Source organism: Plecotus auritus, assembly GCF_963455305.1.
Source record: "Plecotus auritus genome assembly, chromosome: 9".
Lineage (NCBI taxonomy): Eukaryota > Metazoa > Chordata > Mammalia > Chiroptera > Vespertilionidae > Plecotus > Plecotus auritus.
In genome coordinates, this window is record NC_137783.1 from 22,362,457 (window position 1) to 22,379,074 (window position 16,618).

Consider the following 16,618-nt stretch of genomic DNA (forward strand, 5'->3'; position numbering starts at 1 on the left):
AGGATCTAGCCAGGCATGTGACCTGACAGAATCGAGCTGGGACCCTTGTCTGCAGGCCCACGCTCTATCCACTGAGCCAAACCCGGCTAAAGCCATGCTCTTTTGAACGCAGAGCTGTTTATCCCACACTTCCTAGTTTCTCACAACCTTTAGATCCCCTGGACCTCCAACAGAGAAGCAAATAAACCCTAATCCCCTTTCAAACATTCCGGAAAGTGGAGAGTCTCTGCCTGTTCCTCCCCTATACCCAATTAGCAGGTTAAATATGTGCTTATCTGGACAGCTCTGTGCTGCCCATGCCAGAATTAAATTGTGCTGTATTTTGACAGAGTCTAGAAAAGTTTTCACACATATTTATGAAGCAAATACTATGTGCCAGGCAGTGTTATAAGTGCTTTACAAACTCATTTACTCTTCATATCCTCATAATGATCCTATGAAGCAGGTTTTCCCATTACTGATGCGGAAAGTGAGAGAAGAGGACATTTGTCCAAGGTTACAGGAACCAGGATTCAAGCCTAGGCTGGCTGGTTCCCAAATCCAAGCACACGTAAGACTGGCTTGTAGATAAATCATCATAATAGCCAGTTTGTTTAGTGTGTCTAGTTTTTACTGTATTATCTCAACCCTCCAGCAATTTGTACAATGTGGGGACTGTTATAGCTCCATTCCACAGATGCAGAAACTGGGATCCAGAGTAATAATTTGTCCAAAGTCAATCTCAGAAGTGGACAAGAAACCAGGACTCAAACCCAAGCAGTCCAATAGCCTAGTATATACTCTAACCACAACGCTCCACTGCTTCTATCCTCTGCAGTGGGGAGAAGATGGAATTCGGTGACTGGAGAGGTGACTGGGATGAATCCTGCACTAAAAGCTGTACCCAGGGCTCACAAAAATCCCAGGGCTGCAAAGGAAGAACCGTGTGGAAGGACTCAGTATTCAAACTCCATGTGTGACTTCCTCTTAGGAAGGAAGTTCTCCCTCTGGTCATTCCTGCTGCTTGGTCATCCCACCCCTGATGCTCAAGCCCTCCAAGGAAGAGCTTAACATTGGCTTTTCAGACTACCCTTTTTGTCCCTCTGCCTTGGCCCTACTGTACCCTCCCAGTCTAATTCCTGCCATGTTCCTTTCTCCTCGCGCTGCTCTCTGCTTCTATTCAAGATTTCTATGCTTATGTCTAGCCAGGACCTCACATTTCTACAATCAGTAGAAAGTGTAAGAAGGGAAAATCTGAGTTCAAATACGTTTCTGTTTCTGCTTAACTATGGGGCCTAAGATGAGTGGTTTAATGTCTCATGCTCAGTTTCCCCATCTGTAAACGGGGTCAATAATCCTATAGAATAAAAGCCTAATATGCTAAGTGTCCAGTCATCTGGTCGGCCGTTCAACCAATCAAAGCATAATATGCTAATGATATGCTAAGACCGCTCAACCGCTCGCTATGATGCGCACTGACCACCAGGGGGCAGACGCTCCAACCAGTAGGTTAGATCGCTGCTGGGGTCCAGCTGATCAGGACTGAGCAAGACGGGCCAGACATGCCCTGGAGCCCTCCTGCAGTCCCTCCCTGGCTGGCCAACCTCCCGCATTCCTCCCCATCCCCAATCATGTACCAGTGGGGTCCCTCAGCCTGGCCTGCACCCTCTCGCAATCCGGGACCCCTCGGGGGATGTTGGAGAGCCAGTTTCAGCCCAATCCTGCAGGCCAGGCTGAGGGACCCCACTGGTGCATGAATTCGTGCATTGGGTTTCTAGTCATATTAATATGATTATTGTTGTGAGAAATAAAAGAGATGATGTGTGGGAAGCACTTAACTCTATACCTGGTAAATAGCCATAAATTACAATAAATATATATTATTAACATATTAATAATAAACATTATTAGCAGTGTGAGCAAGGAGGCAAAAAAAGATTTAATGAAGGGCACCATTTCAAAGGATGTGAATCTGGAGGTCCATGGACAGACTTCTCTTCCAGCAGGATGCCTGGCAGGGGATGGCTTGCTCAATGGGGTTGGAACTGAGATAATTAGGATACTTTGGGCAGGAGGCCAGGGCATCTGTGCCAATAGCCCTGAGAAGGAGCTCAGGAATCCCCTCTGCCTCCTGAAGGAGTCTCTCATCTCCTTTGAATCTGAGGAACTCTGATAATTTTACAAACCTCACAGGATAGCTACTTTGATCATCAGAGTTTTGTGGGGTTTTTTAATATATGCATCATTTCTACTCACATAGCAGTTCCTTGAGGATGGGCATATGCACTTAGCATGATGCCTTTCCCTTGATAGATTCCCTTAGGATCCCTGAGTGTCTGAACTGGAAGAGACCTTGAAAATCCTCAACTGCAAGCCCCCACCTCCTGGCATCCCCAGTTCTCATGTAATAGATGAGGCAAGTGAGGTGAACCATTCAGAAGAGCAGGAGATAAGCAGGGACCATGGTCATCAGTAAGAAGTTAGAGATGACCAAGGATAAGGGCCCCCAAGTTGGGGCTTGCTGTGTCAGGAAGAGAGAGGCAGGAGTCCAGAGAGATAGAGAAAGAGATATATGAGAAGGACCGTTGTGAGGACCATCGAGGCTTTGCAGATGGAAGCCAGTATTCCTGGGCAGAGATGGGGATCCATTCAACATCTGTTGCAGCATCAGAAATCTGCGAAGAGCCCTAGCTGGTTTGGCTCGGTGGATAGAGCATCAGCCTGCAGACTGAAGGGTCCTGTGTTCAATTCCGGTCAAGGGCACATGCCCAGGTTGCAGGCTCGATCTCCAGTAGGGGGCATGCAGAAGATAGCCAATCAATGATTCTCTCTCATCATTTATGTTTCTATCTCTCCCTCTGCTTTCCTCTCTGAAATAAATAGAAATATATTTTTTTAAAAAAGAAATCTGGAAAGAAGCTTAGAGCCTATCAAGCCAAGGTGAGTTCTCAAATGTCATTAAGGGTGAGGATAAACCAGTGTGTTTTGCCTGCCACTACTTTTTTTCTTTAATTTTAATTGTTATCTCTACTGAACACAAGGCACACAGACATTTGTCAGGCTGATTCCTGGGCTGAGTCTGGGTGCATTCACATATTCTGAGAACAAAGTAAGTGCAAGGGGCTCAGATCACAGAGTAGCCTGAGACTCCTAACTAGGTCACTGCCCTTCAGAGAGCAGCTATGGCTAATACGTCCCCTTCCTGCAGGAAGTGTGGGCTTGGGCATCTGTGCTCCAGAATCTTCTTAGCTGTCATCTCCTGGGCCAGAGGCACTCATCCATGACAGAGCCTTCATCTCTGCCAAGGGCCTCCAGACAGCCTCTAAACCCTTAAGGCAGATAGCTTCCCTTCTAGCTTTAATTCCTCAGGCCTCAGGGAAATTTCCAGGATTCTAACAACTTTAAAATATTTTTTTATTTCCCTGACCGGTTTGGCTCAATGGATAGAGCGTCGGCCTGCAGACTAAAAGGTCCCAGGTTCGATTCCGGCCTAGGGCATGTACCTTGGTTGCAGGCACATCCCCAGTAGGAGGTGTGCAGGAAGCAGCTGATCAATGTTTCTCTCTCATAGATGTTTCTAACTCTCTTTCCCTCTCTGTTCCTCTCTGTAAAAAATAAATAAATAATAAAATATTTTTTATTAATTTTAGAGAGAGAGGAAAGGAGAGAGAAAAAAAAGAATGAGTGTGAGAGTGGGAGACATCAGTGTGTTGTTTCACTTATTTATGCATTCATTGGTTGCTTCTTGTAGGTGCCCTGACCGGGAGTCAACCAACAACCTTGGTATATCCGGATAATGCTAAACAACTGAGCTGCCTGGCCAGGGCCAGGTCTCTAAGGGCTTTCAAACAGCCAGCTTATTGTTTAAGCAGTGACCAAAAACTCAGAGTAGGATAAATCAGTGGTCACAGCGCATTATCCTCCACTATCCCTTAAAACAATAAAGGCCTCTTTGAGCCTTCCCTTCCAATTTATTTTTGCCACAGAAGGGTATCTCCCTTATCAAGCACCAATCATGGAGTGAAAGACCCAATTTAGAATCACAGTGGAGCAAACCAAGCCTTCTGGAAGGAGGGGTGGCTACTCTTCAGCCCACAGACTCCCTGTCAAGACACCACATGTCTTTACTTGTTGAACATCTTGCAGACTCATTGCCTGATGTTCAGATCTCCCAGGTGACTGAGGAGGAGAGGATTTCTGCCTTGGAGGGGGCGTGAGTCCAGATGATTTGTGGCTCAGGCTTCAAGACTCTGAGCGTCAAGGAAAGAAAGCAGTGCTTCAAGGAGGGATAAGGCACATGCTCCAGCCCTCTCCAGGCACGATCTGAAGAGAAACACAGATGGAACTGTAACTGGACAACCAGTGGGTCTGGGCTGCCTGTCACTACTTGAGCCAATTCAGCAGAGACAGTGTTGAATCATATATGAGCATTTATTCTAATAATGCAGGCAGTATGGGAGAGCAGTAGGTCAGCCACAAAAATCTACTCTGCAGACCCCCATAAGCCAGCTGCTTGTATAGTGTAGGACAAAGATTACATGGGGAAGTAGGGATTACAGGCATAGGGAAGTAGGGAAGTAGGCAATGCCAGCTGGGGTTGTTAAATCTTTCCGTGATAATAGGGGTGTGTCTGGGCAAGCAGAGGTGGAGGCAGGGACAAACGCTCTGTCTGTTGGTGCCTCCCGTCTCCTCGCCGGACAAGTAACTAGGAGTTCAGGCTCCTAGGCCCCATTTCTGATTTGATATGTGACTCCGGGCCAGGGTCCCCCTCTGCTATAAAACGAATTTCCCGGATTCCTGTATTGGGAATCCCCCAACCGCTCTTGGAGGGAGATGATAGAAACTAGGCCTTAATGCCACAGCCTGGATCAGGCAGGTGCCTCACCCCAGGCAGCCTCTGAATCCTTCTGGAGATTTATCCCCTTGAGCAAACATGGTCCACATTAAAGTAACAGTGGGAGGGTGAATGGTTTGAGCTAGCCAACACTTGTGAGAGAAACTAAGTTCTCATACCCAAGGAGTGACTATCCTGTTGTCATGGCAACAAGTAACCACCCACATTTTAAACCATTTAATCATTGACAATTCATCTCCTTTTAACCGAACAATGGCAGTTTGCCTCAGCGGGCAAATTTCTGTAAGCCAGCCAACCAGCAACAGCCACACTGGTTCATCAACCAATCCCTAAACTCCTTCCTCTGAGTGTGCTCATCAATGACCTTCACACCTCCTAGCATTTTACAGAAGATGACCTTCCTGCTCCACTCAAAGAGATTGCACCTAACAGGCATTGCTCTGCCTTCCTTATGCAATAGATTCAGCTTTCTGTTTCAGATATTGAGAGGTGGTCTTTTTCTAAGACACACTCATATTCTGGAATATTGCCTTCCTGGGAGTAATTCATCCTCACTTCTAGGGCGACTGCTAGCCTCTACGGTGTCATGGGTGAATTAGAAAAAGGCCAACCTTTCTTCTAGACGAGGCCCCAATGAGGGCTGGATTTCATTTTAGGTGAGAAGGGAGGGCCGCAATGCACTAAACTGAAAGATGACATTTCCCAGCCATTTCTGCAGCGAAATTGAGACAAATTACTCATTCCTGGCCAATCAGATACAAGTGGAACTGGCTTAAAGGGAAACAACTTGGCTGGGCTGTGAGCCTTTTGGCTCTTCCTCCCTTCCTTCCTACTGAGTCTGGGCATCAGCCTGGACTGGGAATGTGATGGTTGGGGCTCCTGCAGTCCATCTTGGGAGCATGAGGTGGCGCTGAGGATGGAAGTCACACAGCATGGAGAGTGAAGCAGAAAAGTAGAGGAAGCCCAGGATCCCGAAGACTCTGTGGAGCCACCACGCCAGCCTGGACGTCCCATCTACCTCCCTATTTCCTGCATATGAAAGAATTAACCCTGTGTGTTTAAGCTACTGTAGCCAGGTGTCTGTTACGGCAGCTGAAGATGATTCCTTACCAATACAGAAGTCCTGACCAGAATGAGAGGCAGGGGCTTGGAGTGGTTAGTGAAGAAAGGTTTAATTTGGGGGTAAGAATGAATTTGCAGGCATCAGGATGCCAGGTTAAGAGTAGAGATCATGCTGTTCCTCTTCATCGAGACTCCCTTCTGTCAGGTGGGGAAAGGCGGGCTCCACTTGGGGACAGTCTCCACTTTTGAACAGGAGCACATCTGCTGTTCTCAGATTCCAGTCCTTGTCACACAGGGAAGGAAACATGCTTCCTCTTTAGCACATTGGGCCATTTGCTCCTCCCCTCAGACTTACTCTAGGAAGCCACTCTTTTGCTAAAAGCTCTTCTTGGACCAAATCAAATGTTAATGCCCCAGAAGCTGAGGGCCACTCGGTCTTCTGCAGCAGTGACATGCCATGCATGTGGCTAAGCATTCTGCACACGATATTTCATTTAAAAATTTTTTTTACTGATTTCAGAGAGGAAGGAAAAGGGAGAGAGAGAGAGAGAGAAACATCAATGATGAGAGAGAATCATTGATTGGCTGCCTCCTGCACCCCAGCATGTGCCCTGACAGGGAATCAAACCACTGAGCCACGCCGGCTGGGCACATGATATTTCATTTTAGACTCAGAAAAGCAACCCCATTGTTCCTTAATTTTTAAAAATTGATTTCAGAGAGGAAGGGTGAGGGAGAGAGAGATATAGAAACATCAATGATGAGAGATAATCATTGGGGATCCTCTACTGGGGATGGAGCCTGCAACCCGGACATGTGCCATTGACTGGAATTGAACCCGGGACCTCCAGTCCACAGGCCTACGCTCTATCCACTGAGAAAAACCAGCTAGGGCAGCAACCCCATTTTTAGATGAGAAACTTGTGCCTCAGAAAGTTCAGCCACCTGCCCCAGTCACACCTAGGATGTGTGGGCTTGAGCACAGCTGTAGAAAGAAACGCTCTGGAGTAGCTGCACTTCCATCCCCTTGGTCATGATGGGCTGCCCAGTGTGATAAAGGCCTCTCCCTTCCCCAGAGCTTGGGCACCCAGACCATCCACTTCCTCTTTGGGGGAAGAGGCTAGGCCTCAACTTCCCTTTCCTCCTTCCCCGTGTCATAACAGATTACAGCCCCACTGACCTAAAAATGGCCTTCCTGCTCCCCTTGGGCTCAGTGCTTTGGGTGCAGCACCCCTTTTCCCTCCACATGAGCCTCACAGATGGTTTTGAGAGCAGTGCTACAGAAGGGGTTCCTGGGCTTAGAGTTGGATCTCGTGGCTTCTGCCCATTGACCGACTGTGCGACCTTTGGTGTATCACTGAACCCCATGTTTCCCCATCTGTGAAATGAGGACATTCACTCTGCCCTCCTCACTTAGATAACAAATGAGAAAGCATTTTGGATCTCAAGAAGAGTTTTTTTGGATAACAATAATTAGTTCACAGTTATTGTCTACTCGATATGTACTGAGCAATGTGCTAATAAGCACTTCACAATTATTATCTTATCTAGTTCTCATAAACCCTATGGATAGGCTTCTTATCTCCATTTTACAAGTGAGGAAAACTGAGGCTCAGAGAAGAATGTGACTTACTCCAAGTCACACAGCAAGTGGTAGTCCTTGGATTCTAACCCAGAGGGTATAACCACAGGACCCATCCTACAGATGTGAGTGGTCCCCATTCACTATTTGTAGGTGTGGCTAATCATGGAAATGGCCAATGCTTCCGAGTGGAAGATGTTGCTAGAATTCAGGGTTGGGGAGGTTGGTTCTTCACCAAAAAAGTGAACCCTGGGGTGCAGGGTTGGCAGAGTCTGTGCTCAGGACATGTGGATGCGTCTTGTTCTCTCACCACATGCTACCTGGAGGAGGCTCTGAGCAGTTATCTCAGGATGGAGGGCCAGCAGATGGCCAGTAGTCCGCCAATGCCCATTCCAGATTTGTGGTTCCTCCAGAGGCTCTACCAAGTGTGATGCAGACTCATTTGGAAGCCAGCAGGTGTCTCTGCCTAGAGAAAGGATGGAAAGGCTGTCATGACCATGGGCCTCTTTATCTCCCCATCTCATTTGCAAAATCCCAGCCTGCCTGGTTGGTATTGCTGCCTTTTTGTAGGGTTTTAGCCTTAACTAGTTCTTATTTATTTTTAAAATCTATTTTTATTGATTTCAGAGAGGAAGGGGGAGGGAGAGAGAGCTAGAAACATTAATGATGAGAGATAATTATTGATCAGCTGCCTCCTGCACGCCCCCTATGGGGAATCAAACCCGCAACCTGGGTATGTGCCCTGGATGGGAATTGAACCCAGGACCTTTCAGTCCGAGGGCCAACGCTCTATCCACTGAGCCAAACTGACTAGGACCAGAAATTTATTTCTTACAGTTCTGGCAACCGGAAGTCTGAGATCAGGGTGCCAGCATGGTTGGGTAAGAACCTGCTTCCTATTTCATAGCCATTGCCTTGCTCACTGTGTCTTCACGTGGTGGAAGGGGTTGGGGATCTCTCTGGACTTTCTTTTATAAGACACCAATTCCATTCATGAGGGATCCATCCTCAAGACTTAAGCACCTCCCAAAGATCCTACCTTCTAATATTATTATTTTGGGGAGTTAAGATTTCAACATATAAATTTGGGGGGACACAAACATTTAGATCACAGTGTTATTGGTGGAAGTAGAGTTCTTAGGGTACTGTGGGGAAGAGAATTTCTCGAGGCCCCCACAGGAGTATGGGGTATCATGGGTTTTGTGGAAAGCTTTATTGATGATGTAAGATTAAGGGAGTTTCTCTCCAAGGTCTCATCTCCACCGGTCCTGCCGTGGAAAAAGTCCATCTTTTCTTTACCAGGGCCAGAATTAAGGCCACTGCCTAGACTCTCAGCTGCATATTAAAGCACAGTCCAGTCCAACATCTGGTTAGCTTAGCTTGTGTTCCCAGCTGCAGTTCATTGCAAGTGAAAGAAGCTGGATGCAAAAACTCTCGTTCATTTAGAACAGCGATTTTCAACCTTTTTCATCTCATGGCACACATAAACTGATTACTAAAATTCTGCAGCTCACCAAAAATGCTATATTTTTTGCCCATATGACAAAAAAAAATAGGTATAATTTCGATTCATTCACAGGGCCAGTTATTGTTGTGTTGGCTGTTGTCATTTTTTATTTGACAATCTAAGGGAAAAGAGGTCAGTGCCCCTGACTAGTCGTGTATTGCATGTTTTTTAAATTCTTGAAATACAAAACAGTGTGCCATGGCACACTGGTTGAAAATCATTGATTTAGATTGACTTTCAAAGTGTCTTATTAATAGGAGCTAAAAAAAATTGTAAAATGACTGTTTAAAGCCTAATCAGTCAAAACCCACCAGGATCAAGTCTTAGTCTGACAAAATCAGTTTTTTTTATTTTAAGTGAGGGAGGGAATTCCTCACTAAAGAGGGGAGGGTAGCATCTTTTGTAAGGTTTGAGTTCTGGCTAAAAGATTTTGGGGAGGATTGCAGAGAATTGAGAATGAGTTCTGGATTGGTTGCTGGTTCTGAAGTGGAACTAGAAGAGGAAATTAACAAGCATGGATTGAGTGCTGTTCATCTGGCAAGGACAGCTTAGCCTAAGCATGTCAAACTTGTGACCCTCAGGCTACATGTGGCCCACAATGAATATTTTTGCTGCCCAGCCAATATAACGGTATGTAAGAAACGTTTTAATAAAAAATTCTTAACTTAATTTTTACAATATCCTGTTATACATAATTATTAATAACAAACTACATTTGCTAATGACTGATTACTATAATCGTTTGCATTCATTTCCCCACTAATACTTGCAGCAAATATTTTAGCAGCCAATTGCCACGTCATTAGTCTTGGACTGACTTGTTGGGTGTGCGCAACAGGAAATATTTTGCTTTCGGAGAACAAGAAAAATAGGTTTATTTGTGCTACGCTTATTAATTTGTGCAGTTATTCAGCGTCTGGTAATTAATATTCAAGAAAAAAATATTAATTTTTAATAGAATGTTCTATTATTTTATATTAACAATTACTGTTATTTCTACCCTTTGTATTCAGTATGTCTCTTATTGAAATAAACCTACGTTTCCATGAAAATTGAAGCTTTTTTCTTTGCAGCCCACATAAATTTAAACCTTGTTCATTTGGCCAGTGTTAGCCTTTGAGTTTGACATGCTTGGCTTAGCCATTGGGTATCGCCACTAATAAATGAAAATAGCTAAGCAGGTTTAGAGTATCATTCACGGTCTTTTTCTCTTTTCAACCAAACTGATTTTTTACTCTTTCAGGTTTGGCCAGGTTTTGACTCTTTCAAATAATGTTTCTATGCTTAACTTTTGAAATTATATTTAAAAAAATATAAATGTAAGTTGGTTTGTTTTTTAACCTGCAAAAGAATTCCAGGTTTTTTGTTTTTTTTTTTGTTTTGTTTTTTTTAATATATTTTATTGATATCTTACAGAGAGGAAGGGAGAGGGATAGAGAGCTAGAAACATCGATGAGAGAGAAACATCGATCAGCTGCCTCCTGCACACCTCCCACTGGAGATGTGCCGGCAACCAAGGTACATGCCCTCGACCGGAATCGAACCCGGGACCCTTCAGTCCACAGGCCGACGCTCTATCCACTGAGCCAAACCGGTGTGTTTTTTTTTAGGAATTCCAGTTTTGTGTGTTTTTTTTTAAATATATTTTATTGATTTTTTACAGAGAGGAAAAGAGAGGGATAGAGAGAAACATCGATGAGAGAGAGACATCGATCAGCTGCCTCCTGCACGACCCCTACTGGGGATGTGCCCGCAACCCAGGTACATGCCCTTGACCTGAATCGAACCTGGGACCCTTCAGTCAGCAGGCAGACGCTCTATCCACTGAGCCAAACCGGTTAGGGCGGAATTCCAGTTTTATATGGTTCACCCCTGTGGCCAAGAACCGTGGCCTTGGCGTAGGAGTGGAGGAGATTCCTTAGCAACACAACTTCTTCCTTAGCGACTAATCTCTGAGCCCCTCCGATGAATCCTGAATCTGGAGGAAACGTAAAACCGGATGTTGACTATTTTGCTATGGTAACGGCCGCTAATCCGGAAGTGGCGCCAGAGGAAGAGGAAGCGGAGAGGGCTGAGAACCCACGTGGGTTCTCCGCGTGTTGCCGCGTCCCTGGCAGCCGGTCCTTTAAACTTAGTCGACATGGGTCGCTCTGGGAAGCTGCCCTCCGGAGTCTCCGCCAAGTTGAAACGCTGGAAGAAAGGCCATAGCAGCGACAGCAACCCCGCCATCTGCCGCCACCGCCAGGCCGCCCGCAGCCGTTTCTTCAGCCGGCCCTCAGGTAGTGGAGTGTGGTCCTGGGCACGCCGGCGGCGGGGTTCTGGACGGGCTTGGGTCCGGATGGGTCTGGCCTCTCTGGCCCAGGCGTTGGTCCTTTCATCTTAGATTGTCGGGTCTGGAGCCTGCTGTAAAGGCCCACCTCCCTATTTAACAGCTGCGTAAACGGAGTCCACAGCAGGGAAATGACTTGTCTAAGGGTGTCAGAGTTGGCACTCGTGGCTATAATTAATCTGGTGGCTCTATTCCAAGCGTTTTCTTTCTTTCTTTTTTTAAATGTATTTTATTGATTGTTTATAGAGTGGAAGGGAGAGGGAGAGAGAGTTAGAATCATTGATGAGAGAGAAACATCAATCAGCCGCCTCCTGCACACTCCCTACTGGAGATGTGCCCGCAACCAAGGTACATGCCCTTGACCGGAATCGAACCCGGGACCGTGAGTCCTCAGGCCAACGCTCTATCCACTGAGCCAAACCGGTCAGGGCTATACAAAGCGTTTTCACCTCCATTTATTTTCCATGCTCCTGAGTGCAGCCCCCAGCCGGTTCCCACCGGCGCTTATGCCATCAGGACAGGGAAGCAGAAACTTTTACCAGGAGGGTTCCCTTTTTGGCTTTTCTAAGTTCTAGGCGTACAGTGGGCTGATGAGAAAGACCGCGTTCAGAATTCAGCCTCTCGGGTTGGGGGCCTGGACTCCACCGGTTCGTTTCTTACAGGTGATGCTTTTTCTCCTGGACAGAAGGGTAGAAGTTGGGGTCTTACTTTGTGCCTCGGGTTTTCAGGAAAGAGCAACCTGACAGTTGATGCGTTGAAGTTGCATAATGAGCTGCAGTCAGGGTCCCTGCGCCTGGACAAGAGCGAAGCCCCGGAGGCGGCTATGGAAGACGAGGAGGTGCCGGCTCTCACGGAGAAGTCCTCAGCCAGCTTCTTAAGCGGTCTCTCCGACTGCACGAACGTCACCTTCAGCAAAGTGCAGCGCTTCTGGGAGTCCAACTCCGCCGCCCACAAGGAGGTAGCAGGAGGGTCAGGAGGGCGTGGGATGGGGAAGAGGGACCAGACTCAGGTTTTTTATGTTTTTGGTGTCTGGTGACAACAGCTGGGATTTCTGCATGATGCGTCAACTCTCCTACCCTTGGTATTCCCTACTTATTACTTCTCCTGGGGCAGGTTCCACTTTCTGCTTTTTCTAACGGCATCTCCCCTGCTCAAGTGTAAAGTCCTTCATGGGAGAAATATTTCCCATTCTTTTCTTCAACTGTACCAAAACAGGATTTTTTACAAAGAATATTTTTGAGAAACATTTGTCGAATATTTCATGCCAAGTAACAGGTTGGAAAATGTTACATATGTAACAACTAAGTTTACTATTTTTAGTTTATATTTTAAAATTATGTATATTTATTCCTTTTTATTGTTTAAATGAAAAATGGCAGCATGCTCTCCTTCTTGGGAGCACGCTGAGCCTTTCCAGTCCCCTTTGGTTTCCCCCAGGACATTACCTTTGCCTTTCCATCTCCTAAGCTTCAAGGGTCTTCTTTTGCTCCTGGGCTTAAGCAGCCCATCTGGCTCACTTCTATCTTTTTAACTTTCTAAATAAACTTTCTCTTATAATTAAAAAAAAGAAAAGAGCCCTGGTCAGTTGCTCAGTGGTTAAAGCGTCAGCCTTCAAACAGAATTGTTGCAGGTTTGATCCCTGGCCCTGGACAGCCAGTTGATGTGTCTCTCTCACATCGATGTCCCTCCCTCCCTCCCTTCCACTCTAAAAAATCAATGGAAAAAAATGTCCTTGGGTGAGGATTAAAAAGAGGGAGGGAGGGAAGGAGGATGTCAAAATTATAAATGGTACCAAAGTGATGTGAGTAGAATGAAATGTGAAAGTTGTTCTACCAACTTCTTCGTGATAGTTACTGTTAATGGGTCATTGTATAATCTCCCTAGAGTCTAGACCCCCCCCCCCCCCCGGTCCAACAGAAATGTAATACAAGTTAATAAATATAATTTTAATCGTCTAGTGGCCATGTTAAAGAATGTAAAAAGCAGGAGAAATTAATCTTTTTAAAAATCCTCACCTGGGGGTATGTTCTCATTGATTTTTTTAGAGAGAGAAGGGATGGAGGGAAGGAGAGGGAGAGAAAGAGAGAAACATCATTCAGTTGTTTCATGTACTCAGGGATCGAACCTGAAACCTTTTGGTGTACGGGACAATGCTCCAACTGACTGAGCCACCCTGCCAGGAAATTAATCTTAATAATATACTTGATTTTACCCAGTATATCCAAAATATCATTTCAATATATAACCAATATAAAAATAATGAGATGCTTTACATTTTTATCATACTAAGTCTTCAAAATCTAGTACGTATTTTACCCTTGAAAATCTCCATTTGGGTGCTATATCTTTGTTGGAAATACTTGATTTGTATTTTTTAAAAGATATTTTTATTGATTTCAGAGAGGAAGGGAGAGATAGAAACATCAATGATGACAGGGAATCATTGATTGGCTGCCTCTTGCACATCCCCCACTGGGGATTGAGCCCATAACCCATGCATGTGCCCTTGACCCGAATCGAACCCTGGACCCTTCAGTCCGCTGGCCGATGCTCTATCCACTGAACCAAACCAGCTAGGGCTCATCTACATTTTGTGTAGGTTTATTTTATATGCAGTGTTCTGCAACTTTCCCCCCCGACTGAACAGTAATTCTGTGTTAATGAATGTACATAGTTGTTCCTTATTCTTTTCAATAGTTACATAGTATTTGAGTCTATTCTTATTTATTAAATAATAATAGTATAATATTAAATCCCCGTTGGTGGCTGCTTGGTTGTTCTAATTTGTTGCTGTGGTAAACACACTTGTACATAAAATGCTCACACATTTGTGCAGGTATTTCTATAAGAGATAGCATTGTAGGGGTGGAATTTTGGCAAATATGTTCTAAGCTTCCTGTGTGCTAGACTCTGTGGTGTGTACCTCTCTCTCTGAATGCTGCTCAACCTCTGGGCTACCAGAAGATTAATCTGTGAAGGAGCAAGGAAAAGAGGCTACCATGGGGTGGGTTATATGTGTAATAGATGTCACAGCTGCCTTCTCCTTCGTGTGCAGATCTGTGCTGTTCTGGCTGCTGTCACAGAGGTGATTCGCTCCCAGGGAGGGAAGGAGACGGAGACTGAGTACTTTGCAGCCCTGGTGAGTGGGTGTGACTTGGGGGTGGGTGTTCAGAGCAGCAAGTTATTCAGGCTCTTAGTAGGGGTCCTCAAACTACGGCCCGCGGGCCACATGCGGCCCGCCGAAGACATTTATCTGGCCCGCTGGGTGCCGCTGCCTTTCTTGCTTAGCAGCCGACTCGTCCGGGCCCGCAGTGCGCATAGGAATTTGTTCATAGTTGTTTTTTTTTAAAGTATAGTCCGGCCCTCCAACGGTCTGAGGGACAGTGAACTGGCCCTCTGTTTTAAAAGTTTGAGGCAGACAACAAGGGGGTGGGGCATAAGTGGGAGGTGGGTGGTTATGGGGGAATAAGGACACATATAAAAAATAAAAATTTTTTAAAAATAATTTTAAAAATTATAAAAAATTAAAATAAAATAAATATTAAAAAAAAAGTTTGAGGACCCCTGCGAGGGAAGACGGTGCCCATGGCATGTGGGGAGCGAAGGACCACCTTGAACAGGTGAAAGTACTTCAGTCATTCTCTGGTGGCTTGGAAAGGCTAGTGGTATTTGCTGCATTTTTGTATAAAAAAAAAAATCCACTACTCTGGGTTTTATCCCCTTGATCTATGAAGCTAAGTAAGGCCCAGGGGAGCCTCTAGAAAAATGCTTTTCAAAGTGTAGTCTGGGGGTCCCCAAGACCCTTTTGGGGAGTTGACTAGGTCAGAATTATTTCCATAATAATACTAGGACATTATTTATCTCTTTCTCACTCATGAGTGTACCATGGAGTTTTCCAGAAGTTACATGATGTCTGATGACATTATTTTGACAGCTAATTGAATTGTGCTTTCATATTCTTGTGGTTTGAAATTTTCTGTTTTAATTTTATTGTGGCAAATATCAGTAGGTGTAACCTACATAAACAGAACCTTTGGGGAATCCTCAGTCATTTTTAGAGCCACTACTCTAGAGTGGGGTTGTTAAATGACTGCCCAAAGGCATAATCTGACCCATGGCCTATTTCTTTACAGCCTGAGAGCTAAGAGTGGTTTTTATGTTTCTAAAGGATTGTTAAAACACGCAAAGAAGAATATGCAATAGAGACTGTAGATAGACTGCAAAGCCTAAAATATTTGTTATCTGGCCCTTTACAGGGAAAGCTTGCCAATCTCTGCTCTAGAAAAACGGAGTAAATTACATAGCAATATAAGGTTTTTATCGTGTGCCAGGCAGTATTCTAATTGTTTCACACGTGTTAATTCAACAACTTATAAGTACTATTATCCCTATTTTATCAATGAGGAAACTGAGTCACAGAAAGGTTAAGTTGCCAGCCCAAGACAAACAGTAGCATCTCAGGGATTTGAACCTTTGACAACCTTCTTGGTCATAACTGTTCTGCTGGGCACATGGTGCCCCCCAGCACCCAGCTTGCCCAGCATGGCACATTTCCTGCTCACACCCCCCTGTGATCTGGTCCTCAGATGACGACAATGGAAGCGGTGGAGTCCCCGGAGTCTCTGGCCGCTGTTGCTTACCTGCTGAACCTTGTCCTGAAGCGGTGAGTTCTGGGTTCTGTCTGGACCCAGGCCTCTTTGTGGAGAGAAGAAGGGAGTGTGGATGGGAGGAGCAGGATCAAGGAATTGTTAAACAGAACAAAAGGATACTGGAGTATCTGTGGCATTCTGCTTCAGGGTCAGGGGGCGGCTCAGGAGCCTGTAGACAGAGCCGGAGTGCTGGAGCCTGGCAAGGGGGCAGCCCTGGTGCAGTCAGTGGGGCAGGAGTGATGGGGTGGAATGTTGGCACCAGGGGGAAGGTGGGGAGAGGAATGGTGTGAGATTATAGGGCCCATCTAGTGGGTGGTATAGAGAATGGGTAGTGAAGAAGGCGAGGGAGGCAGGCAGGTCAGGTGCCATGGAGCTCTCACTGTACTGGGTGTCGGGAAGGGTGAGCTCTTGTCTTAACTGTTGTTCACTTGCTGAGTGACAGGCCAGCGCTGCCTCCCTCTGTCCAGCTTCCTCCTTCAGACCAGGAGAGGGCTGCTTTTGGAGGCCCCTCTGGGACTCTGACTTTCTCTGTTCTCTCCTGTAGCGTGCCCAGTCCTGTGCTCATTAAGAAGTTTTCGGATACTTCTAAAGCCTTCATGAGTATCCTGTCAGCCCAGGCCAGCAGTGGCTCCACCTCTGCCCTCCGATGGGTTAG

General features: G+C 45.7%; 1 protein-coding gene across 1 annotated transcript in view; it reads left to right on the forward strand.

The window, feature by feature from the left end:
- The first annotated feature begins 10,992 nt into the window (after nucleotides 1-10,992).
- Nucleotides 10,993-16,618, forward strand: part of RRP12 (ribosomal RNA processing 12 homolog) — a 30,665-nt gene continuing 25,039 nt past the window's right edge. Inside the window, exons 1-5 of the mRNA XM_080687480.1 lie at nucleotides 10,993-11,264; nucleotides 12,043-12,272; nucleotides 14,370-14,453; nucleotides 15,901-15,977; nucleotides 16,508-16,613. Coding sequence (XP_080543606.1) covers nucleotides 11,126-11,264; nucleotides 12,043-12,272; nucleotides 14,370-14,453; nucleotides 15,901-15,977; nucleotides 16,508-16,613 — 636 coding nt within the window. The 5' untranslated portion in view covers nucleotides 10,993-11,125. The remainder of the gene's footprint in view (nucleotides 11,265-12,042; nucleotides 12,273-14,369; nucleotides 14,454-15,900; nucleotides 15,978-16,507; nucleotides 16,614-16,618) is intronic.